The sequence below is a fragment of the Balaenoptera acutorostrata genome, chromosome 3, assembly GCF_949987535.1.
Source record: "Balaenoptera acutorostrata chromosome 3, mBalAcu1.1, whole genome shotgun sequence".
Lineage (NCBI taxonomy): Eukaryota > Metazoa > Chordata > Mammalia > Artiodactyla > Balaenopteridae > Balaenoptera > Balaenoptera acutorostrata.
Window position 1 is genome coordinate 139329405 of NC_080066.1, and position 24551 is coordinate 139353955.

The window sequence follows — 24551 nt, forward strand, 5'->3', positions numbered from 1 at the left end:
AAATAAATAAATAAATAAATAAATAAATAAATAAAAGAACGTGAATTTCTTTAAAAAAAAAAAAAAAGATGGGCAAAGGGCCTGAGCAGACATTTCTCCAAAGAAGATATACCAATGGCCAATAAGCACATGAAAAATGCTCAACATCACTAATTATTAGGGAAGTGCAAACCACAATGAGATATCAATTCTTATCCATTAGGATGGCTGTTATTTAAAACAAAACAAAAACAGAAAATAGCAAGTGCTGGCAAGAATGTAGAGAAATTGGAATGCTTGTGCATTGTGCAAGGGATGGTAAAATGGTGCAGTCACTGTGGAAAACAGTATGGGAGCTTCTCAAAAAATTAAACATAAAATTACTATATTACCATACAATCCAGCAATTCCCTTCTGCATTTATACCCAAAAGAATTGGAAGCAGAGCCTTGAATAGATATTTTCACACCCATGTTTGTAATAGCATTATTAGTTATTATTTCATTGTTATTATTATTATTTTGTAACAGCATTATTTACAACAGCCAAAAGGTGGAAACAATGCAAGGGTCCATTGATGGATGAATGGATAAACAAAACATGGTATATACATACAATGGAATATTGTTCAGCCTTAAAAGGAAAGGAAATTCTGGCACATGCTACAACATGGATTAACCCCAAAGACATGCCAGGTGAAATAAGCCAGTCACAAAAGGATAAATATTGTCTTCAGTCTATTTATAATAATTATATAAATTCAAGTCATATATATTATTTCCACTTAAAAAGTAAGGGAAACTTATTATGGATCTCACTATATTTGTGTTGTATACTCTTTCTGGCTATTTTTTGATATGAAATAACTATTAAACTCATCTTGTTACAAGTACTAGGCTCTATTCTCTTATAAGATAAACTAAACTTCTACAGTTGATAACCTCACAGTACCTTTCAATTCTCTGCTAACACTAGTGGGAAGAGTTTCCAGTAGAAAATATAGTCTGCTGAGTTCCATGCTTTCAATTTCCAGAAGATCAATTGTGGATTTTCTCATTTCTTCCTGAAAATGTAAATTACATAGTTAAAAAGTTAAGACATTAAAATAATAAGATTGATTTCCTAAACAAGGCCTTGTAAATGTTTTCAGAGATCAAAATTTGCTTTTCAGTAAGTAACTTTTGCCATTATTTTTATTTGGAATAGAAAGTGGGAAAAATAACTGTTCTTCAATGAGTTTTTAATGTGTCATTGTTAATTTATCTTTTAATTTCTGCTGATTTTCTTCTACTCAGAAATTATCTTTCGCTATGTGTGTGTGTTCCTTGTATGCAGTTTCAATAAATTTAAAAGGAAAGACTCCAACAAAAGGATGACATTGAGAAAGGAAGCTTCTTGGGACTTCCCTGGTGATCCAGTGGTTAAGATACTGTGCATCCACTGCAGGGGGTGAGGGTTTGATCCCCGGTCAGGGAACTAAGATCCCACGTGCCAAGAGGCCAAAAAAAAAAAAAAAAAGAGAGAGAAGGAAAGGAAGCTACTTAATTAAAAAATGGAAAATGCCTATAAAACTATGCTTAGGTATAAAAAGAACAGTGGTTTTCTTATACCTACCTAAAAATATCTCCCCACCTATTTGTTTGGATTTGTTTGGATATGTATGTATGTATGTATACATATATATGTATATATATATATATATATGTATATATATATATACATATATATATGTGGGGCTAGTTTCAAAAAGGAAAAAACATTCAAAAATCTGCTAGTGGAAAGAACAGATAAATCACCTCTTAAATAAACGGTCATAATGGCTATAGTTACTTTGTGACCTGAGAAATTGCCATTATATTTTATGAATAATAAAAAAGCAGGTTGCATAATTGTATACTTAGTAAGACCACTTTTCTGTAAAAAATAAAATTCAATACAGGAATCATCTATATCCTGAAAGTAGTCAAGACATTCAACAAAGAGTTAATCATGATTGTTTTAGGGTGGGATCATGGTGGTTTTTACATTCTTCCTTTTGCTTGTCTATTTTTTTCTAAATTTTCCAGAATAAACACGCAATGCTTCTATAACACTGAAAATGTGTTACTTTAAAAAATGGGAGGATTTATCTCTATTTAAGAGATTTCACAGCTCAGATATTAAATGGAGACATACTAGATACTTTAATAAGCCACAATAATTACTCTGAACACTTCAAATCCTGGAGAAAGACATAACTAAAAGAACGAAACAGAGGAAAGGGTTTCCACAGGACCACAGTGCAGTACAACACACACAAACTCTCAGTGTTTACATATACGTACTTAACTGGGCTTATAAACTATAATTCTGTAGTATACCTACAGAACTATATATAATTACATAAAAATATAATTATAAAGTAATAAGATTAACTTTTCTCAGCAGTCTGTAGACTCAAACTCATTAACTTTATAGCCATATTTCTACATTTTTAGATATTTGATAGGTAGTAGATTCTTATTCAATATTTTTAAATCAAATGAGGAGACACTGCCGTTCTGAAACATCACTCAGGACCAGGGCCAAACAGACACGTTTGTGACACTTCAAAAGGAAATTCTTTAAATATTTCTTTGATGGGGCCAAGTTAGTATAACTGAAAGAGAACCTGTTTCTTTTCACTGAAAAGCACTGTGTCAATGGAGTAGGTGCCAAATAATCTTTCACCAGTTTTGTGAGGAATTGCTTATAGAGACCTGAGAAAATTGGCACTAGGCATGCAGTTTATCCCAGAGGTTGTTTGCTGGTTTTAAGCAATGCTCACATACTGATGTCACAAGCATTTGCCCATGTGGCCCACCCCTTAACTGAGCTCTGTTATCAGCAGGGACTCTTCTCTCGAGCTGTCTTGCCCTCATCCATAGCACAGGTCCTTAATTCGGTGCTCTGCATGGGAAATCGGGCAGCAATCCACTACTGATCCACACTGGTGCGAATGCTTACGAAACTGAGAGAAATTTTCATTCAGGGCAAATATTTTCCCTATTCATCTACTGAAGTACGTTGAACAGAGCTGGTGCTAAATTAAAGTTTGATGAAGAAATAAGTGAAAGATTGAAAAAGTAGCTCTTATAGATAATACAATACCAATTTCTTAACTGCGATTGCAACGTCCTTAAGAAAGGTCTTAGCTTCTTCATTGCATTTAAAGTAGTCACTTTGCAGTGATTGTTCTAAAAAAAATTAGAAAATTAAGATCTTTTATTTATCTATCCAAATCCTGTTTAACCCTTTAAGATCTAGCTCAAATGCTTACTCAGCTGAAAACTACATCTTCTATCTTTGAATTTCTATAGTACATCATATGAATCTCTTTTGTACTTGTTATTTCTTATTTTACAGTGTACTAATTTAGGTGTATATACTTTATGTTTCTTGAGGACAAACTCCTCTTAAGATTCTATTTTTGTATCACTCATGGTAGAAAGAAGGAATCTGTATAGGATAAGACAAAAAAATTCCATATATATTTATAAAAGGGATAAATATAACACACCCATAGTGTAGGTTTAAGAATGTCTTCATATATATATAAATTTGTATATGTATATCCTAAACGTAATATTTTACAACACTTATTTAATTCTTTAAAAATCCATTATGTCATTTTCACTTCCATGCCAATATTTTAATCATGGGATGAGAGTAAATATTTGTAAAACTGGTAGGTGTGAGGTAGATAGTTTCTAACCCTTTTCGTTCATTGACATATGAAAGATAGTGCCTTTTCTCTCACACACTGTAAGTTGAAATCACATGGGAAGAGAGGCTTGGAAAATGTTGGCAAAGGAAGCAAGATACATGCAGAATGGGAAGAAGGAAGGAAAAAGAAAATATAAAAGGAAGAGGAGAGGGAACAGAGGAAGCTCTACTCACCTTGGCTCTGTCACCATTCCATTATACAGATTCTGTCTAAATGGATTCCAGGCCTGTATCCACATGTGTGGGATGAGTTTGATGTGTTTAATGTTTCACATGTATGTATAATCTAAGTTGTTTCTTATAACTTCATGATGATTCCCATCTCAGAGGTGAGAAATCTAAGACTTTTGAGGTCATGTCATGTGCGCAAGGTCACAGAGCCCATCACTTATAGAGTCTGGATTCAGACACAAGTGGTGTGACTCCAGAGTCCATGCCCTGAGTGGCCATCCTCAACTCTCAGAAGAGTAAATAGCAATTTCTGCCCTCAGTTCCTGAAAACTTGGATTCTCTTAATGAACTAAGCTCTCAAACCAAGTGAAAAATCAGTTACTGAGTTTCCAAGCAAGTGTGTGTTAGGGAAGGACAGGTATTGCCTGCTGTCTCTTTTCCTTTTTTCTATGGAATGAATGAGCACAAGTGTACTCCCACTTGCAAATGGGCTGGAGAGCTACATACATTATAACTCACACTCAGGGCAAGAAAGCATAATGAATTTTTTTCCTATGACAAACTTTCTGAGCGTAAAGAAATTAGTAGCAGAAAAAGTATTTGTGCCTAATGCACAATTGCTTGCCTAATGCAACAGGAGTTTCTTCCTTTCTTATTTACCTGTTAACTCCTCCAGTTTGCCATGCCAAAATGTTGGAGGAAATTAACTTGCAAAGAAAAGGCAAGAAGGGACAAGATGAAATTAAATACATAATCTAAATGCAGGTGGGCACTCCAATCACAGGCAAATGTCAGTGGCCTGGGAGTCCAGGGATTTGTCCGCGATTTGTCACCAGCTACTAGTGTGAGTTGGGCCAAGTCACAGAGCTGAGCCCTGGGTCCCACTCCTTCGCCCCCCTCTCCCCCAAGGAGCTGGAGAAGGTTCTGCCCTACCAGGGATGCCCTGAGTTTTGGGAGGAGGTTCCCCACGAAGGTTCCCGCTTAATGCCGCCTAGGCGCCACCTCCGAGATGACGTCCCTCCGGGAGCCCACGGGCCTCTCACCGACAACAAAGAGCTGCTCCAGGGCGGCAGCCGCGACCGAGGAGCCCAGGGTGGAGCGGAAGGTGCATAATTCCAGGGAGGGGCCAGTGGAGACAGCGGCCGCCTGCAGCGCCTTCTCGCTGCCGAACCCCAGCTGTGGGGACCAGGAGCTCACAGCCATCTTGCTGCCCCTGCGCAGCGCCTACCAGGCCAGAGGTAGGGACTGCCGGTTGCCACGGGCAACGAGGACGCCGAGGCAGAGCGCCAGAGCGCCACCTGGGGTGGGTGCCTCGCCAGTTTCTTTAACTTTATACACAATAATTAAGCGATCCTATAAGGATGAGTCCCTCTTTAGCCGTCCTTTCCTCCTTCCATTTCCATTTCTTTAGTTCAGGACTTGTGCCTGAACACTTGTACACTTCTCGTGGACCGTGGGAATCATAATAATGATCACTTTTGAACGTATTTCTGTGCTGGGTACTACAGCTGTCTCTACAGCTCCCTTAACGTTCACAATGGCTTAGTGAGGGAAGTTCTTTCATTATCTCCACTTTTACAGACAAGGAAACTGAGGCAGGGATGACTAAGTGAATTGCCCAGGGTCACAAGAGAATAATTTTGGGTTTAAAGTGGAGTCTGTATAAATCTTTCCATTATGCTACAATACCCATCTCTGTACTCTTCTAGACCTTTCCCTGTATACATTCTAGCACTGTACACATTTTACCTTGAATCAGTGATTTTCTTCTGCCTTCTCATCAAACAGTGAGCTCTTTGAAGGCAGGGATATTATTTTTCTCTGCGTCTCCAAAATCCAGCCCTGCATCAGGATCAGATTGAGTGTAACTATTAGTTCCCCGTTCCTCTGGTTGGTTAGAGAGCAGCGAAGATGATTTAACCCCCTCCTTCTTAAGTTTTCTTTACAGATGGCAAAATTTAAATCAGAGTGAAAGTAACATGACAATAGCTATCCTTTATTGAATGGAACTATACTCCAGGCACTGTCCTAAATACTTTACCTACAGTAACCTATTTAACCCTCATAACAATCCTTTGAGGTAGGTGTTATTTCCCACTTTGCATATGAGGACACAGAGTTTATGCCCTGAATCACTATGCTATACTGCCTTGGAGAGGACACAGTACATCAACAGCCTCCTTCCTCCAGGGAGAACCATATCCTGGCTTTTAACACTCTCCTGGGTCCCCTCTTTTGCAAGATTTGGCATTCAGATCCATCCCTGCCCTTCCGTGCTTTTCTCTGTGAGGCAGGGGGAGGATACCTAGAAACCACATTCCTCAGACACACTTGTCAGCTGGTTGGAGACACTGGTGGGAGATTAGCTGGCAAAGAAGCCATTCTGTTAGTCTCCTGGAATGGCAGTTTCAGGCCACCACGGTTGACTGCATCCCAGCAGTTTGGGTGGCTCCAGGGGTGGCAGGAGTGGGAATTGGTGCCTCCAGCTGTCTCCAGCTGCTTATCAGTGAGTGCAGGCATGTGGGCACTGTACAGGTTTGTGGCAGCTTTCTGGTGTCTGGGATCTTCTTTATGTAACTTCCCTTTGGTTTCTATAGCTCTTGTAGCATATTTCCTGTGATAAATTCCTCTCTTCTTGAACTACCTGGACTGGACTGCCCTAAGCCAACCTTTCTGCTGCCACCAGAATATTATTCCTACTCATCACCTCATCTGGATCACGTTGCTCTCCACTGTCTATGAGTGAGGCCAATCCCTGAGAGGACATTGCATGTATACCTTTGTAATCAGAAAAGAAAGTAAAGCTTTTTTTTTTTTTAATTAAAAAAAAAAACTTTAAAAAGATACAGAAGATAGACAAACAAAATAGTTGAGAGTATAAAAAAAGCTTTCTGATCCTTCAGTAGCCATAGATGGTGTTCACTGGGCCAAAAGTCATGTCCTACTTCTCTCATGTTTCCTTTTTACTCTGGTAACAGAACAGATACTTTTCTCTTCCAGTCAATATTTTTCAGGCAGACTTTTGCTCAGTAGCAGAACAGCATATTAGAACACCCCAGTCCCATGCTGACACTGATTTTTAAGTTACGGTAAGCAAGTTTGCTTCTCTTTCCCCTGCTGCTGACAGGGCAGGAGAACCCAACTGCTGCAGGAGTTTGACCCCTGCTTGCAAAGGAACGTATACAACACTGTATTCAGGCGTATTTGCAGTTTCTACAGTGTTCGAGGTTTATGTGGTATTTGACGATGACATTGCTCTTGTTCCTGCCTCTGCATAAATCTAGTACCTCTAGAGAAAGCCTCAACTTCTTGGCTGTGTTTCTAGACCCTGGGTTAGACCAAGCCAAGGTCCCAGTCTCTGTGATGTGTTAAACATCTCACATACAGGAAGTAGTTGCATGTTTCAGTGCTTTGTGCTCAGCATTTCAGCATCTCTGATGGTTCAGTATTGGACCATGCTCAAATCCTCCTGAGAAGTAAGAATTCAAGAAAATAGAGTCTCTGTCTTCCTCACTCTGACCCTACCAGTACCAAGTAAAGGGCCTAATATGGGCACACGGCCCTGCCTCCCCATCATGGTTGGTCAGTAGGATTTTCTTATCTTAATGCCTTGCCATCTTTTGCAGATTGTGTTTCATCTTCAGGCTTGTTGCTTCATGGTCACAAATGGCTACTGTAGCCCCAGACCTCATGCCCTTGTACAAACTGGAAAGGAGTGGAAAGGGTCCACCTGTAGAAGCTCCTCCTCCCTTTCATCAGGGAAGGAAATCTGTCCAGAGTCCTACACACTTCCTTTTATGTCTCAATGGCTAGTACTAGATCACAAGGTCACCCATGAAAGGGAGATTAGGCCAAGGGGTATCCGCATTTCCAGCTTCTGTGGGGGTGGCAGGAGAGAAGAGGCTTCAGAACAGTTGGACAGTTACCCATGGAATGTCAGACACACATTCATTCTCTGAACTAATATTTGTCAGCCCCAACATTAGGTCTAAACCAGCTGGCTGGGTGGGCCTTTCCTAGGGGTGGTAAAGGAATCAGTGACGCTTTTAGCATTAAATAGAAAGGCGTTCTTGATCCTTGCCCATTGGGTACCTTTTAAGCCTTCATATTGGCTTTATGCCTATGTCTGCAAGATGGTTATACATTAGACAAAGATTCCATACCCCTTGGGCTTCTCACAGCTTCTGAAGTACCTGTCTTGTGATCAGGCTGAGATTCTTAGTTCCTGCGACTCCATCACACAGTCATTTGTGGTAAAATGGCAGGAACAGCATGTCCTCTAGGTAATGCCAGATGGTTAGAGAAGCAAACAGATGGATTAGTGTCCCTGATGGAGTTATGCCAAACAAGGATAGAGCAGTGTCTCCAAAAAAGGGCAGACCATGTCACTGTTTGTAATAACAATTGATAAGGAGCCTCCTTTTCAACTCTGTCTCTTGACTAGTTTTTATCTGTAATCAGCAATTGCTTGGGGCTAAACAGATTTGAGTCAAATGCCCATTGCATCATTTGCTGGTGGTTTTTGATTGGCTCAGGTAGTTAACCTCAATCTCCCATTCTTCATCTGTAAAATTGGATTTTACATCCTGGGATTATGAAGCTTATGTAGAATAATGATGTGCTTACCATAGAGTACATGCTATTTCTCATCTTTTATTTCTATTAAATGGAAAATAAGAAACATTTCTTCTGAAATACAGATGTTAATGTCCTTTCTGCATCCCTTGCCTTCCTTAAACCTCTTGGTCATTCAACCCTTAGTGACAATTACTGCAATTAAATCAACAGTTGCTGTCCCAGAGATGGGAAATTGGTTTTATTTCCATGTTATTTCTGCTGGATAGCCGTGACTGCCTGGAGTGCTCAGTTAGGGAGGTTCTGAGGCCGAGTCTCTGCAGAGAAAGATGCCCGCCAGGTTACCAAAGAAAGGCACGGCCTCACGTGTGTTGGCATTGAACTCATTGGTTTACGTGTTTGGGTTGTGCCTTCTGTGTGCTGGGCATTGTGCTGGGCACTGAGCTTATAAAAAAGAGACCCATAGGTGGCACCAGAGAAGGCCTCTCTGAGGAAGGGAGACATAGTGGTGAGAAGGAGTCAGCCTTCTTTTATTATTCTCTTAGTGGAGGAGAGAAAGAGGTCAGAGAGACAAGGCAAAAAGAGGAAAGAGAAATAAGAGGAGGAAGGGGAGACAGAAGGGGGTAAGAATCTGGAGAAGTCAGCTGTCTACTCTCATGAGAGCCTCCTTTCCTCTTGTTTCCCCTAAAAGTTCACTTTCTCTGATGAATCCACTCAGCATGTATTGAGCTTTATTACATACCAGACACTCTTATCAGTGCTTTGACTAAACACATGGACAAGATTTGACCCCTGTTTTCAAGAAAATGGCCTTGAAGGTGAAAAAGAAGGGTAGGTTTTGAAGCACACCTGCAAAGCAGTTTGTGGTTTTAGAAAATGTACATTTTGTAACTGTTTCCATGCCTTACTTAATTTTTATCATAACTCTCTGGGGTGAATTATTATGATTACCCTATTTTTCAGAAAATCACCCCAAGATGAGAGCTTCAATGACCTTGGGGATAACCTCGGGTCAGGCCCTTAAAGTTGGACAATGGCAGAGCAGTCCTCTGACTCCAGGACTGGGGCACTGTCTGCTATGCTAGAGCTGCATTGTGGCTTTGTGACCAGGGCAGGGGATTGGGGCTGGGGTAAGGAGTGCTCTGGACTACACAGGACGTCAGCAGAGCCATGGAGGTGTGCCAATGGGCATGGGGTGAATGCAGAGGAAAAGCAGGAGCCCAGTCAGAAATTTAGGTTGTGATTTCACTACAAAGATCCTTGAATCCCAAGCTCAGGAGTTTGGGTTTTATGCTGCGGGCAATGCTAATGAGAGCAGAGATTAAGCTGCTCCCTGCTGGCAGCTGCACGGTAATTCAGTTTATTTTTGCCTAAGGTAACATTTTATCACAGGACAGAATATCATTATCAATAACGGCATTCTGATTTTTTCAAGTGAGCATCTGCAGAGTAATCAGAAACTAAATTGGGCCTGAAACAACCCATGCCGTATTTAGCAAGAATGTCTTATTATTTTACTATTATTAACTTAAGTCACTGATGTTTCCAATGGTATCCTCTTTTAGAAAGGTAGCAGGGGATGATTGTTAATGCTTACTTAGCATTTTTATAGACTTTTCTAACATTCACGATCTTTCAGGAGCAGTATTCTTATTTTCCTTATTTTTTCTCATTTTAGTTAACTCTTATTTTTGAAGAATAGATAAGGTAATTCATATGAAGACGATTTGGTAAAGATAATTGGAATAAGTACTCTCCATTTGATTTAAAAATCTTTCTCTTTTTTTTTCCTTTAACAAATTTAGAAAATGTCAGATTAATGCTGGCTGACCATTTCCTGCGTATATGGTTGCAGTGGAGAATTTCCAGAGCTTATTTGGGAAAGTAAAAATACAAGCCATGGCAATTCTGAATCCCATTCCTTCCCACCTCCTCGAGGACCTTCCTCAATTAGCTCCTCCCTCACCTGTGTCTTCCTCCGACCTCATGCCCAGTTATCTCTTCCTAAATTCATGCCTTTCCTCAACCCTTCGGCCACCCTACCTCTCAATTACCAAACTTCTTGAAAGTGTGGTCTACCTCTTGGCTATAATGCATCCCTTCACCCTGAATTCTAAATTACCTCCTCCTCATCTTCTAATGGCCTTTTCTCAAGCCCCGATCCCACACATCCCCTTTCCTGCAGTATTTGACACAATTACCCAGCTCTCACCAACTCTTCTTTAGAAACTCACCTCCTAATTGGTTCTTGCTTTTTCTTCTTCATTCTTTTGCTGGCTTCCTTGGGCATGCTGCCTGGGCTCCATCCTTGGTCTTCTCTTCAGGCTCTCTTAACCCTTCCCTTGAATAGAGTTGAATCTACACAAATAACTCTCAGGTTGTATCTCCTGCCCGACCTCTCCTCTAAGAATTAATCTTGTAGACTAAACAGTCTCATCAGCCTATGCTGCCAGCATGTCAAATTCAACCAGTTCAGAATCAAAATCTGCATTGCAGGTGGTTTTTCTGCCTATTGAAAACATACTTGTATTGTCAGCCCATCTGAAAAGCTGTATCATCCACAAATTTTTTTCTTGATCCCAATAATCTCAGTGCTTCCAGAGCACTTTATTCAAATTTTTTTATGGTTAGTAATTGTAGGCTGAGTGGTCTAATAGTTTTCTGTGTGATAGTCTTATTACTAAATAGCTGTGTAGCATTTACACCTCAGTTTTCTCATCTGTAAATGAGGCCTTAATTTAGGGTAGTCTTGAGAATTAAATAAATTAATAAACACTTTAAAGTGTTTAAAACAATGCCTGGAACAAAACAAACAACTCCATATATTTATTGTTGTCATTGCTATACTATGAACTCCTTAAAAGTGGGAACTGTGTTCTACTCATTTTTTAATCTCCTGTAGCACTTAGCATAGCAATTTTCACATAATAGATGCTTCAGATATTGTTGAAATGGATAACAGGAGAGATTCATGTGCTCAGAAGTTTTTTAAATATAGAGCTCAAAATCTCCTGCAGTTTAGGTTTTAGCAGAAAAGAAAAATACTGGAGAAAAAGGCAACTTCCTCAGGGTCTCACACCCCTTTTTTATGTAGGCTGGTACAGCAAGAACTGACATTCATAAAAGTCTTACTGATCATTACCATTACAAGACCCTGAAGAACACTGTGAACCACCAGATTAAGTTGCACATAATGTTTGCTTCTAAGTGAATTTTATTACATCAGAATTATTCCTTAATAATTTGTTTTAAATGATAACTCTTATTTAACCATGATTTCAGTTAATGAGAACTTTGGATTCCCAGCTCTGCAAGATCAGTGAGCTTCTGGAGTTGAAGAATGAATTGTCACCATGGCTCCAACATAACAGTTTTTTTTTTTTTTTTTTCCTGTTCCACTGTGAATTCATTCTGGTTCAGGATGAATTTGTATATAAAATTAAGCCATGATATCTTGAAGATTTGTGCACTCTTCTTTACTGCCTCTATTCACGGCAGGGTTGTTAGGTAATACCTGGATTTAAGCACTTTTGTCTTTAACTACAAAGGTCAAAGCAGCAAAATTGTATGTTTGGAAAAATACTCAACCTCCTGTAGTTAAGTCCTTGGACTCCCTTGTGTTATGCCTGTTTATAATTAATATACTTCACTTGAGTTTTTATTACTAGCAATCAAATAGTCTTGCTGAGGCAGCATTGCTCCTGAGTTAGAGATTGTAGTGAAGGGGCAGAGAAACACTGGAAAGGCGATGTTCTCAGTGGAAAGAGCCCAGGCCTCAAAATCAGACAAATAGTGATCCAAGTCCTTGTTTCATCACTTACTAGTTATGTAAACTTGTGCCAGTTATTTAAACATCTTGACATTCAGTTTCCTCATTTGGACAATAAAAATAAAAATATTAATCATGCAGGATTTTGAAATTCTGAGGATTAGAAGTCATGTTTGTAAAGAGCCCACCAGGCACAGTGTCTGGTTCAATGGTGCTATATTATTGTTAACAAGTTTCATTTTAATAGCTTCAGAGTAACCTTATTGACTAATAAATCATGCAGCTAAATTATAAAATAATTAGTTAATTGGCTAAATACATTTAATATAATAACCAATTTAGGAATTAAAGAATAAAATTTAAATAGGGTAAATTTTTATAAAAAAGAAAATAAATAAATGCACTTTACTTGTTAAGAAGAAACTCTATAAAGGCCAGGAAAGAATTGCTCTTGGTTTAGCACTATTCTTCCCAATGGAGATTAAAAATTCTACCATGAACTGGGTACCCAAATGAGTTCATGTGGGTAACCTAAAAGAATATAATAGAGTCCCTGAAGAAAGTTCCACTTATTCTGTTGGAAATACATTTTTTTGTAGCAAACATCTGGCTGTTGTCTCCCACTTAGAGGAAACAAAGACATGAGCTAGATTCTATTGTTGCAAATTGGTTGACCATATACGCATGGATTTATTTCTGGGCTCTCTATTCTCTTCCATTGGTCTATATGTCTATTTTTTTTTTTAATTTTATTTATTTATTTATTTATTTATTTATTTATGTTTGGCTGTGTTGGGTCTTTGTTGCTGTGTATGGGCTTTCTCTAGTTGCGGTGAGCGGGGGCTACTCTTCGTTGCGGTGCGCGGGCTCCTCATTGCAGTGGCTTCTCTTGCTGTGGAACAGGGGTTCTAGGCGCGCGGGCTTCAGTAGTTGTGGCACACGGGCTTAATTGCTCTGTAGCATGTGGGATCTTCCCGAACCAGGGCTTCAACCCGTGTCCCCTGCATTGGCAGGCGGATTCTTAACCACTGCGCCACCAGGGAAGCCCTATACGTCTATTTTTATGCCAGTATCATACTGTTCTAATTACCATAGATTTCTAGTATAGTTTGAAATCAGGGAGCATGATACCTCCAACTCTGTTCTTCCTTCTCAAGATTGCTTAAGCTATTCAGGGTTTGTGATTCCATTGCATTTTCTATTTCTGTGAAAAATGCCACTGGACTTTTGATAGGGATTGCACTAAATTTGTATATCACTTTGGGTATTATGTACATTTTAACAATATCAATTCTTCCAATCCATGAACATGAGTATCCATTTATTTGGGTCTTCATCAATTTCTTTCATCAATGCCTTATAGTATTCCGTGCACAGACCTTTCACCTCCTTAGTTAAATTTATTCCTAGGTATTTTATTCTTTTTGATGCTACTGTAAATGGGATTGTTTTCTTGATTTCCTTTTTGGATAGATCAATGTTGATGTAAAGAAATATAATTAATTTTTGGATGTTGACTTTGTATCCTGCAACTTTATTTGTTTTTTAGTTCTAACAATGTGTGTGTGTGTGTGTAATCTTTAGGGTTTTTTACATACAGGATCATGTCATCTGCAAATAGAGATAATTTTACTTCTTCTATTCTGCTTTGGATGCCTTTTATTTCTTTTCCTTGTGTGATTGCTCTTGCTAGTACTTCCAGTACTAGGTTAAATATAAGTGGTAAGAGTGGGCATCAGATCTTAGAGGAAGAGGTTTCAGTTTTTGCCATTGATTATGATGCTAGCTGTGGGCTTTTCATAAACGGCCTTTATTATGTTGAAGAAATTTCCTTTTATACCTATTTTGTTGAGAATTTTTATCATGAATGGATGTTGATCTTTGTCAAATGCTTTCTCTGCATCTGAGAAGCTCATGTGATTTTTATCTTTTATTCTGTTAATGTGGGGTTATCACATCGATTGATTTGCATATGTTGAACCAAACTCGTATCCCAGGGATAAATCCTACTTGGCCATGGTGTATAATCTTTTTGATGATGCTGTTGAATTCAGTTTGCTAGTATTTTATTGAGGATTTCTGCATCTATGTTCATCAGAGATATTGGCTTGTAGTTTTCTTTTCTTGTGTCTTTATTCGGCTTTTGTATCAGGGCAATGCTGGCCTCATAAAATGAGTCTGAAAGTATTCTCTCTACTTCTAGTTTTTGGAAGAGTTTAAGAAGGATTGGTATTCATTCTTCTTTGGATGTTTAGTAGAATTCAGCTATGAAGCCATCTGGTCCTGTGCTTTTCTTTATTAGGGGGTTTTTGATTACTACATCAATCTCCTTATTTGTTATTGGTCTATTTAGGCATTCTATTTCTTCTTGATAAAGTCTTGGTAGGTTGTGTGTTTCTAGAAATTTATCCATTTCTCCTTTGTTATCCAATTGGTGTGCATATAATTGTTCATAATAGTCTCTTATGATCCTTTTTATTTCTGAAGCTTCTATTGTAATGTCTCTTTTGTTTCTGATTTCATGTCTTTTCTTTTTTCTTTTTTATCTAGCTAAGTGTTTGTCAATTTTGTTCATTTTTTGAAAAACAAACTTAGTTTTGTTGATTTTTAAAAATTGTTTTTCTATTCTCTATTTGACTTATTTCTGCTCCAATCTTTATTTCCTTCCTTCTTCTAACTTTAGATTTAGTTTGTTCTTTTTTAGTTCCTTGGGGTGTAAAGTTACATCATTTATTTGACATCTTTTTTTTTTTTTTTTTTTTAAAGCTGAACTTTTTTTTTTTTTTTTAATTTATTTATTTATGGCTGTGTTGGGTGTTCGTTTCTGTGCGAGGGCTTTCTCTAGTTGCGGCAAGTGGGGGCCACTCTTCACCGCGGTGCGCGGGCCTCTCACTATCGCGGCCTGTCTTGTTGCGGAGCACAGGCTCCAGACGCGCAGGCTCAGTAATTGTGGCTCACAGGCCTAGTTGCTCCACGGCATGTGGGATCTTCCCAGACCAGGGCTAGAACCCGTGTCCCCTGCATTGGCAGGCAGACTCTCAACCACTGCGCCACCAGGGAAGCCCTGACATCTTTTTTAATGTAGGTGTTTATCACCATAAACTTTCCTTAGTACTGCCTTTGCTGCATCCCATAAGTTTTGGTAATTTGTGTTTTTGTTTTCATTTTTCATGAGAAATTTTTTAAATTCCCTTTTGATCCAGTGGTTGTTCAAGAGTGTATTATTTAATTTCCATGTGTTTATGAATTTTCCACATTTTCTTTCTGTTACTGATTTCTAGCTTCATTCCATTGTGGTCCAAAAGATACATGATATAATTTCTATTTTATTAAATTTGTTAAGAGTTGTTTTGTGACCTAACATGTGATCTATCATGGAGAATATTCCATGTGCACTTGAGAAGAATGTGTATTCCTCTGCTGTTGGGTAAAAGTTGTATATGTCTGTTAGGTCCAGCTGACCTCTAGTGTTGTTCAAGTCCACTGTTTCTTTATCAGTCTTTCTGTCTGGATGTCTATCCATTATTGAATGTGAGGTGTTGAAGTCTCCTCCTATTATTGTATTGTATTGTTGTAAATTTCTTCATTCAGATTTGTCAATATTTGTTTTATATACTTAGGTGTTCTAAAGTTGGATGCGTATATATTTACAATCGTTATATCTTCCTGTTGAATTGACCCTTTTATCATTATGTAATACATTCTTCGTCTCCAAACACAGTTTTTTAAAAAAATCAATTTATTTATTTATTTAATTTTTATTTTTGGCTGCGTTGGGTCTTTGTTGCTGCACACGGGCTTTCTCTAGTTGTGGCGAGCGGGGGCTACTCTTCATTGTGGTGTGCAGGCTTCTCATTGCAGGGGCTTCTCTTGTTGTGGAGTGCAGGCTCTAGGCATGCGGGCTTCAGTAGTTGTGGCACGCAGGCTCAGTAGTTGTAGTTCATGGGCTCTAGAGTGCAGGCTCAGTAGTTGTGGCACATGGGCTCAGTTGCTCCGCAGCATGTGGGATCTTCCTGGACCAGGGATCAAACCCGTATCCCCTGCATTGGCAGGTGGATTTTTAACCACTGCAACACCAGGGAAGTCCCCCAAACACAGTTTTGACTTAAAGTCTACTTTACCAACAAACTTCATACTTTATATTCTCATGTTGCCATTTAGTGTCCTTTCATTTCTACTTGCAAAACTCACTTTAGCATATTGGGGAGCAACCAGAGAGAACTAATTCCAGCAGGATTCTTTTAAAAGGCAACTGGGACACAGGATACAAAATAATTCATTTCAATTTACTCATCAAAGAAAATGTGGCCAGCCAAATTAATTCTGTAATATTGAATGTATTGAACTAAAGAAAAAATTTAAAGAAAAAAATCATAGTGAGGAGCTTGAGATTGGTGCCAATATAAAGCACTAGAGAAGAAGGTTGGAGTGTGAAGAGAAAAAGGTCCTTTGCCCAGATCTACAGAGTTTGGTTATTGCTCCTTAACCACAACCACACTGGCTGATGCCAAACCGCAGTGGGGTCTACTGTATGTCCCACCCACTCCCTACACTCAGAAGAGAGTGCTAAAGTTCAGACGCCTGAAGCTGCCCTATTCAATGACAAAGTGGCAGTTGCTGGAACCCCATAATAGTGAAGCAAGGCCCAACACTCGGCTACACTCAAGTACACTTTGGTAAAGGAGGAGCTGTCCCATTACTTCTCAGCAGTAATTCCTTACAGTGAGAAACAACTGGGGAAACAGAGCTGGGCTCTGCACAGAAGGAAAAATCTTCACAGTGGTGTAAGGGCCAGCATGAGGCTCAGGGGGTTCTATGAGTTGAACTGTGTCCCCAGTAAAAGATATGTTGAAGTCCCAAACCCCAGAATGTGAGCTTATTTGGAAACAGGATCTTTACAGACCAATCAAGTTAAAATGAGGTCATTGGGGGCCCTAATCCATATGACTGGTGTCCTTATGAAAAGGGAAAATTTGTACACAGAGGGAAGATGATGTGAAGACACACAGTGAGAAGATGGCCTTGTGCCTGGAGTGATGCATCTACAAGCCAAGGAATGCCATGGACTGCTGGCAACCACCAGAAGCTAGAAGAGGCAAGGAAGAATCCTCCCCTAGAGCTATCAGAGAGAGCACGGCCCTGCCAACACCTTGGTTTTGGACTTTTAACCACCAGAACTGTGCCAGAATAAATTTCTGTCATTTTTTTTAAAACTTTTTTTTTTAATATATATTTTTCAACATCTTTATTGGAGTATAATTGCTTTACAATGTTGTGCTAGTTTCTGTTGTTTAACAAAGTGAATCAGCTATACGTATACATATATCCCCATATCCCCTCCCTCTTGCGTCTCTCTCCCACCCTCATTATCTGTCATTTTAAGTCATCCAGTGTTTGGTACTTTGTTAGGGCAATACAAGGAAACTGATATAGGTGGGGAAAGAGCAGAGAATATACAACTATCCTACTCCCTTTTTCCTGAAATGATCCATAAAACATACCACAGCTTCTTCACCTACTCACCCCCTGCTTGCTTAACTCATGTGTAGGCTATAAGAATCTTCTACTGTTCACTACTTTCAGGATAACCTCACTCACTCTGTGTCCCTGAGGGCTCTATCCTTGGTCTGCTTCTTACCTGGGCATTGGGTCCTCACATTATTTCCATCATCTCAAATATCATTCTGACTGATGCTTCCTGTAAAAGCAGGATCATATGTGCCCCGTGTTCCATCTGTTAAAATTCTGCATCCATACCTATCATTTTGTCAGGCTGGAGTTTCCTCAGGAAACTTTCTTCACCACTGCTAGCAAACAGAATTCCTCATTAGATCCTCTGAATGAGCAGCTGCTTATGAAAGGAATTCTGGGCTCTCCGGAGGGAGGCAAATGCTGCACATGCAGACCTTGAAGAAGGTTAATTTGACACAATAAAGCCATTTAGAAGAAACTTTATCTCAAAGGTTGTACACTGAAACACACACACACACACACACACACACACACACTCCTCTTCTATATCTAGTAACCATAAAAAATAGCAAGCACCAAACCAAGCTTATTATCTTCCTTCCCCAGACAAGCTCTTCTGGGCTTTCTAACCTGAAAAATGGTACTGCACTCTCCTGATCAGCTAGTCTTTGACAGAGCTGGGGTTAGGGTGAGGTAAGCAAGCTGCCTAGGGTGCAGAATTTAAGGAGGCACTCACTCTCAGGGTCAGCCTTGGTCTTGAACTCCCACATGTAGTCAATCACCAACTCCAATCCCATCCCCCTCCATGTCATCTCTCTTAGCGGCTCCTCTGTGCACAGTGGGTGCTAGGCATGTTGGGTTGATATAGAGGATCAGGGACAGGTGAATATATCCTTTGTATTCTCAGCTACCTTAGTAGAAGCCTTGTCATTCATTTGTCACCTGTCTGCTGTTAGTTATGTCACAATTATCTCCTATATTCTTCTAATCTCCAGTATCATACATCCTCATTGTGTCTGTGCGACTCTCTGAGATCTAAAAAATAGAGCACAAAATCCTTAACATTCAAGTTTCTTTTTAGTGTGGTTCAACCCACCCTTTCAGCCTTGCCTGGCACTACATTCCCACCCAAGCACTTTACAGCACAATTCAGCGTATTACTCACTGTTCTCTGCATATGCCATGCGCCTCCATGTCATAGCACCTTAGTCCATGTTCTTTCTTCATACTGGGATGAACCTTCTCCCTCTGGAAAAAGCCAAATCAGAACCCAGCCCCAAAGTCCACCTCTGGTTATCCTTCTCTGTTGCTCTAGTCTTACATTGCAGCTCTTATTTCATGCTGCCTTTTACTTAGTGAGCATTTCCACATAGCCATCTCCCATCACCCCCAGTCTTGGCTGTTGGCACAGTGTCCAGTTAGTTAGCTGTGTTGTCATCACAATACTTTGCACAGAAGGGTAACTCCATGAGTACTTATTGAACCCAAGTCGAAAACTGGTCAAAGGCAGCTTTTTTTAAGTAACTATCCTTTTTTCTCTAATTTTTATTTCTCCTTTTGCTATTACTTTCATCCACTTCTACCTCATCATCTTTGACATTTGACTTTAACAGTGAAATAACATAGGCAATTGGACTTCTGCAAAAAGTAGTGAACAATCCTTAGAAGACTTAGCTTGGTGAGGGCAGGAGTGACTATCTCTCTTATTCACAGCCCTGTTCTGAGTGCTTGGCACACAGTAGGTGCTCCACAAATAATTACCAAAACAGTGAGTTCATAGCAATTATAATTGTTTTATGACAGTATTGTGTTGCATATTATTATAAGAAGTTTATGAAAGGGTTTATATAACTTTCAAGTTTTTAAAAAACTATTTAAATTATCTGCATAAACCTCACAGAGTACAATATTAAGGGTGTTTTCCAGTTTTACCAGTCTCCAGTGATTTCTATTAATAACCCAAAGGAGCCATATACTATGTTGGAGTTGGACTATGTGGTCCTGGACACAGGAGTAAAGTGAGCACTTGGCCTCAGCCTTCCCAGCACGTTCACAGGAGATTTTATTTCTTAGAGCTTTTGCATTTTCTGGTGAGATCATGAGAAGAGAGGGAGAAGTTTCTACATTTAGTAACATTTATTTATGCATTCAGTATCAAGTACATAAGTGCAAATATCCAGAGTCCATAATTAAGTCCATTAGGAACTACAGAGAAAGTAATACAAATTGTAATAAAGTTAACATGCTGGTACTTTTTAGTTACCATACATGTAAATCAGCCCGTCAGTCTCACACAACAAAAGTACTGCATGTTTGTTTTGGGTTTATTTGTTTATTTAATTATTTTAAGTTATACAAAACTGATTACCCTAAGTACGGTAGACTTGTTTTTATTTTTATGTTGTGTGTGTTGGAAAAACACTTAAACATCGATCTACAAGTCTATATATTGTTATTAAAGATTAATCCAAGCAACAACCCAAGGACATATAAGCGATTTCCACTATTGCATCAGTGCACTGGGCAGGAAAGGCCTAGCCACAGGGAACATGAGAAGCTACAGAAGCATTGCAGAGAGAAGAACACCGACGAAGGAAAGATAACTTGGGTTCTCACCATCATGCACTTTTTTTTAGCAACACAAAATTAAAAACCACATCTAATACACTTTTCTCTATGCTTTAGTGCTTGACACAAGTGACTCAAATATTCTAAGAGTACAGAAACAGCCTAAAAACAGCTGTTTTAAAGTTTGTCTCTAAGATTATGATACTGGGGGGGAGAAACAATCAATTTATAGTAACATATAAGACAGAGCTGTTACCACTTCAGACATTCCTCTTGGTGTCCAGTCCCTGGTGGGGTACTGATTTACTCAGTGTGCCTTTTAGCGCCTGGGATTTTAGCCTGAATCCTAAAAAAACAATATCAGAAGATGGTAAATCACAAGTGTTATTAATGAAATCGTTTTATGACATCATTAAGTGTTGTTGCTTTAATTAGCTAAGTGACCAAATAGCTTAATATTCCAAAAGATATTATAATTTTTATGTATGAGTGTCTATAAACACATTTCTATGCAGCAATAAGAATAAAGTATAAATTAGATAATGAATGACCCAAGGAAGCCATATTCCTTAAATTATAACTTTTTAGGTAGACAAAGAGGTCAATTTATCTCAGAATTATAGAAACTGTGATATAGTTAGATGACCATTTATCACTCAGTCTGGGACACTTCTGAAAGAGAAAGAGGGTGCTGTTACTAACTATGCTAGGACAACAAGCATAAACATGGATGGTTCCAGGTAAAGAAACATATGGTCACCCTCAGCATAAACTGCCCAGAGCTAGAATTAAGAAACCTGAATCCTAGTTTCAGCTCTCTACTAATTAGCTGTGTGACATAGGCCAGCTAATGAGCTTTCCTGGTCCTAGAGCATTTATTGGGTGCAAATTAGATATCTCCAATGCCCCTAAAATTCTGTGATTCTCACAGTATGGCAGTATTATTTTAGGGTAGGTTTATACTGGAAGCATTTTGTTTCATTAAATCAAAGTTTTATGAGCTCCCCATGCAGACTCTGACTGAGACCTTCCTCTGTCCTAGGCACCCTTCTACATGTTGGAATTCAGTGAACAGAAGGGAGAAGGTCCTGCTTTCATGGAGCTTTCATTCTCCTAGGGGTTGAGGAACCATAAATAAACAAGTAGATAAACAAGAGAAGTACATATGGTGACAAATGCTATTAAAAAAAAAAAGCCCAAACAAGATGGAATGATAGGCAGTGAGGGGGCAGCAGTGATAAGGTGGGAGATGCCTACTTTAAATCCACTGATGTGAGAAACAGATGCCCAAAGAGGCCACCAGGCAAATATCTGGGTTTGAAGTGATTCAGGAAGAGGAAGCAGGGAGTGCAGAGGCCATAAAGTGAGGACAAGTTTAGGAGGCAAGGAGAGTAGAGACCAGTGTGCTTGGGGAGCGAGGAGGGGAGGTCTGAGAGGCAGGTGGTAACCCGACGGTGTTGGAACTTGTGGGCAGTGGTAAGGAATTTAGATTCTATTCTGTGGATGGGAAGCCATTGATGAATTTTAGGCAGATGAATGATGTGATCAAAGAAGATCATAATGGTGGTTATGTGAAAAAACTGGGGAAACAGAGGTGAGAGCAATAACGGATGGGGGAAAACTATAGCAGTCCAGGTGCCAGATGGCAGTGGCCTGGGTGTTATGAAACTGGAGCCTTGGAAATGGAGTGAAGTGAACACTCTGGGGATCTAGTGTGGAGATGGAGCTGACAGGACCCACCTGTCATGTTGATGGATTGAATGTGCAGGCAAGGGAAAGACAAGAGAGTAATCAAGGAAGATTCTTTGATTTTTGGCCTGAGCAACCAGGTGAATGATAATGCCATTTACCAAGACAGTGACGACTGAAGGAAAAATAAATTCTGGGCTGAAATTGCAAGATCTGTTTGGCCACTTGAATTTGAAACATCTTTGGGACATTCAAGAGAAAACATCAGATAAGCAGATGAATAGAACTGGCTCTCAGTAAACCTTTCCTTTTTAGATTTATTTTTATTATTTATTTATTTATTTTTATTTATTTTTGGCTGCATCAGGTCTTAGTTGCAGCATGCGGGATCTTCGTTAAGGCATGCAGGATCTTTTCTTGCAGCGCGCACACTTCCCTCTAGTTGTGGCATGTAGGCTCCAGGGCACATGGGGCTCTGTAGTTTGTGGCACGCAGGCTCTCCAGTTGAGGCGCGTGGGCTTAGTTGCCTCGTGGCATGTGGGATCTTAGTTCCCTGACCAGGGATCAAACCCGTAACCCCTGCATTGTAAGGCGGGGTTCTTTACCACTGGACAACCAGGGAAGTCCCTCAGTAAACCTTTTGATTTAGACTTTATACATCTATTCATAACATCTAGACTTGCACTGATTTTTAAAAAAATGTCTCAAGCACATCACTGACTCATATTTAGCTATGACCAGTTAACCAATTAAAACCCTCCAGGTATTTTTTTTATACATAGTACTGTTGTACCCTATCTCATCTTCACCTCCCTCTCCTCCCATTCTATATTTGTAAAGCTGACTTTTTAAAAACCTAAACTTGTAGAGATACACGTTTTGGAGCCCTTGACACAGAGATAACCTTTGAGGCCACAGGACTGGATGAAAGGTGAACCAGAGAAGGAGGAGCCAAGAGAAGACACTGGGAGAAAGCAGCTGAGGCTTGAGCAGTGTCACTAGTCAAGACGAGTGTTTAACAAAGATAGCAGTAGTGATGAAGAGTATCTGAGAGGTTGAGAGGGATGAGGATGGAGTGATGACTGCAAGATATGGCAATATGGAAGTCACTGGGTCTCTGACAGAGAGCAACTTCAGTGCTCAGGGTGAAGGCCTAATTGAAGTGAGGTGGGGAGAGACGAAAGAGATAGCAAGGACATAAGACTGGAGAAATTATGATTGTGGATATAAGCACGTAGAGGCAGAAACTGATAATGCAGCTTAGAGTACGAAACATTCCAATAGAGACACCTTAGGTCTGTCTTCTCAAAAGTTTAAGATCTAGAGCTCTACCCACCACCAGTCCCTCCCATCGGGAAGCTTGCACAAGCTTCTTAGATAGCCTCATCCACCAGAGGGTAGACAGCAGAAGCAAGAAGAACTACAATTCTGCAGCCTGTGGAAAGAAAACCACATTCACAGAAAGATAGACAAAATGAAAAGGCAGGAGTTTTTACCAGATGAAGGAGCAAGATAAAACCCCAGAAAAACAACTAAATGAAATGGAGATAGGCAACCTTCCAGAAAAAGAATTCAGAATAATGATAGTGAAGATGATATAGGATCTCAGAAAAAGAATGGAGGCAAAGATCAAGAGGATGCAAGAAATGCTTAATAAAGACCTAGAAGAATTAAAGAACAAACAAACAGAGATGAACAATACAATAACTGAAATGAAAAATACACTAGAAGGAATCAATAGCAGAATAACTGGGGCAGAAAAACGAATAAGTGACCTGGAAGACAGAATGGTGAAATTCACTGCTGCAGAACAGAATAAAGAAAAAAGAATGAAAAGAAATGAAGACAGCCTAAGAGACCTCTGGGACAACATTAAATGCAACAACATTCGCATTATAGGGGTCCCAGAAGGAGAAGAGAGAGAGAAAGGACCAGAGAAAATATTTGAAGAGATTATAGTCGAAAACTTTCCCAACATGGGAAAGGAAATAGCCGCCCAAGTCCAGGAAGTGCAGAGAGTCCCATACAGGATAAACCCAAGGAGAAATGCGCCAAGATACATAGTAATCAAATTGACAAAAATTAAAGACAAAGAAAAATTATTGAAAGCAACAAGGGAAAAAGGACAAATAACATACAAGGGAAGTTTCATAAGGTTAACAGCTGATTTCTCAGCAGAAACTCTACAAGCCAGAAGGGAGTGGCATGATATATTTAAAGTGATGAAAGGGAAGAACGTACAACCAGGATTACTCTACCCGGCAAGGATCACATTCACATTCAGTAGAGAAATCGAAAGCTTTACAGACAAGCAAAAGCTAAGAGAATTCAGCACCACCAAACCAGCTCTACAACAAATGCTAAAGGAACTTCTCTAAGTGGGAAACACAAGAGAAGAAAAGGACCTACAAAAACAAACTCAATACAATTAAGAAAATGGTAATAGGAAAATACATATCGACAATTACCTTAAACGTGAATGGATTAAATGCTCCAACCAAAAGACACAGGCTCACTGAATGGATACAAAAATAAGACCCATATATATGCTGTCTACAAGAGACCCACTTCAGACCTAGGGACA

General features: G+C 39.4%; 2 protein-coding genes across 3 annotated transcripts in view; both read right to left on the reverse strand.

Annotated features, from left to right (window-relative positions):
- Positions 1 to 5109, reverse strand: part of CCDC175 (coiled-coil domain containing 175) — a 69109-nt gene extending 64000 nt beyond the window's left edge. Inside the window, exons 1-3 of the mRNA XM_007193003.3 lie at positions 4938 to 5109; positions 3109 to 3194; positions 931 to 1042 (exon numbers count right to left, since the gene is read on the reverse strand). Coding sequence (XP_007193065.2) covers positions 931 to 1042; positions 3109 to 3194; positions 4938 to 5097 — 358 coding nt within the window. The 5' untranslated portion in view covers positions 5098 to 5109. The remainder of the gene's footprint in view (positions 1 to 930; positions 1043 to 3108; positions 3195 to 4937) is intronic.
- A 14718-nt stretch (positions 5110 to 19827) lies between these two features.
- Positions 19828 to 24551, reverse strand: part of RTN1 (reticulon 1) — a 254602-nt gene continuing 249878 nt past the window's right edge. For both annotated transcript variants that reach the window (XM_028169229.2, XM_007192941.2), the window contains one exon: positions 19828 to 20624. In XM_028169229.2, the coding sequence (XP_028025030.2) occupies positions 20582 to 20624 (43 nt within the window). In that variant the 3' untranslated portion in view covers positions 19828 to 20581. The remainder of the gene's footprint in view (positions 20625 to 24551) is intronic.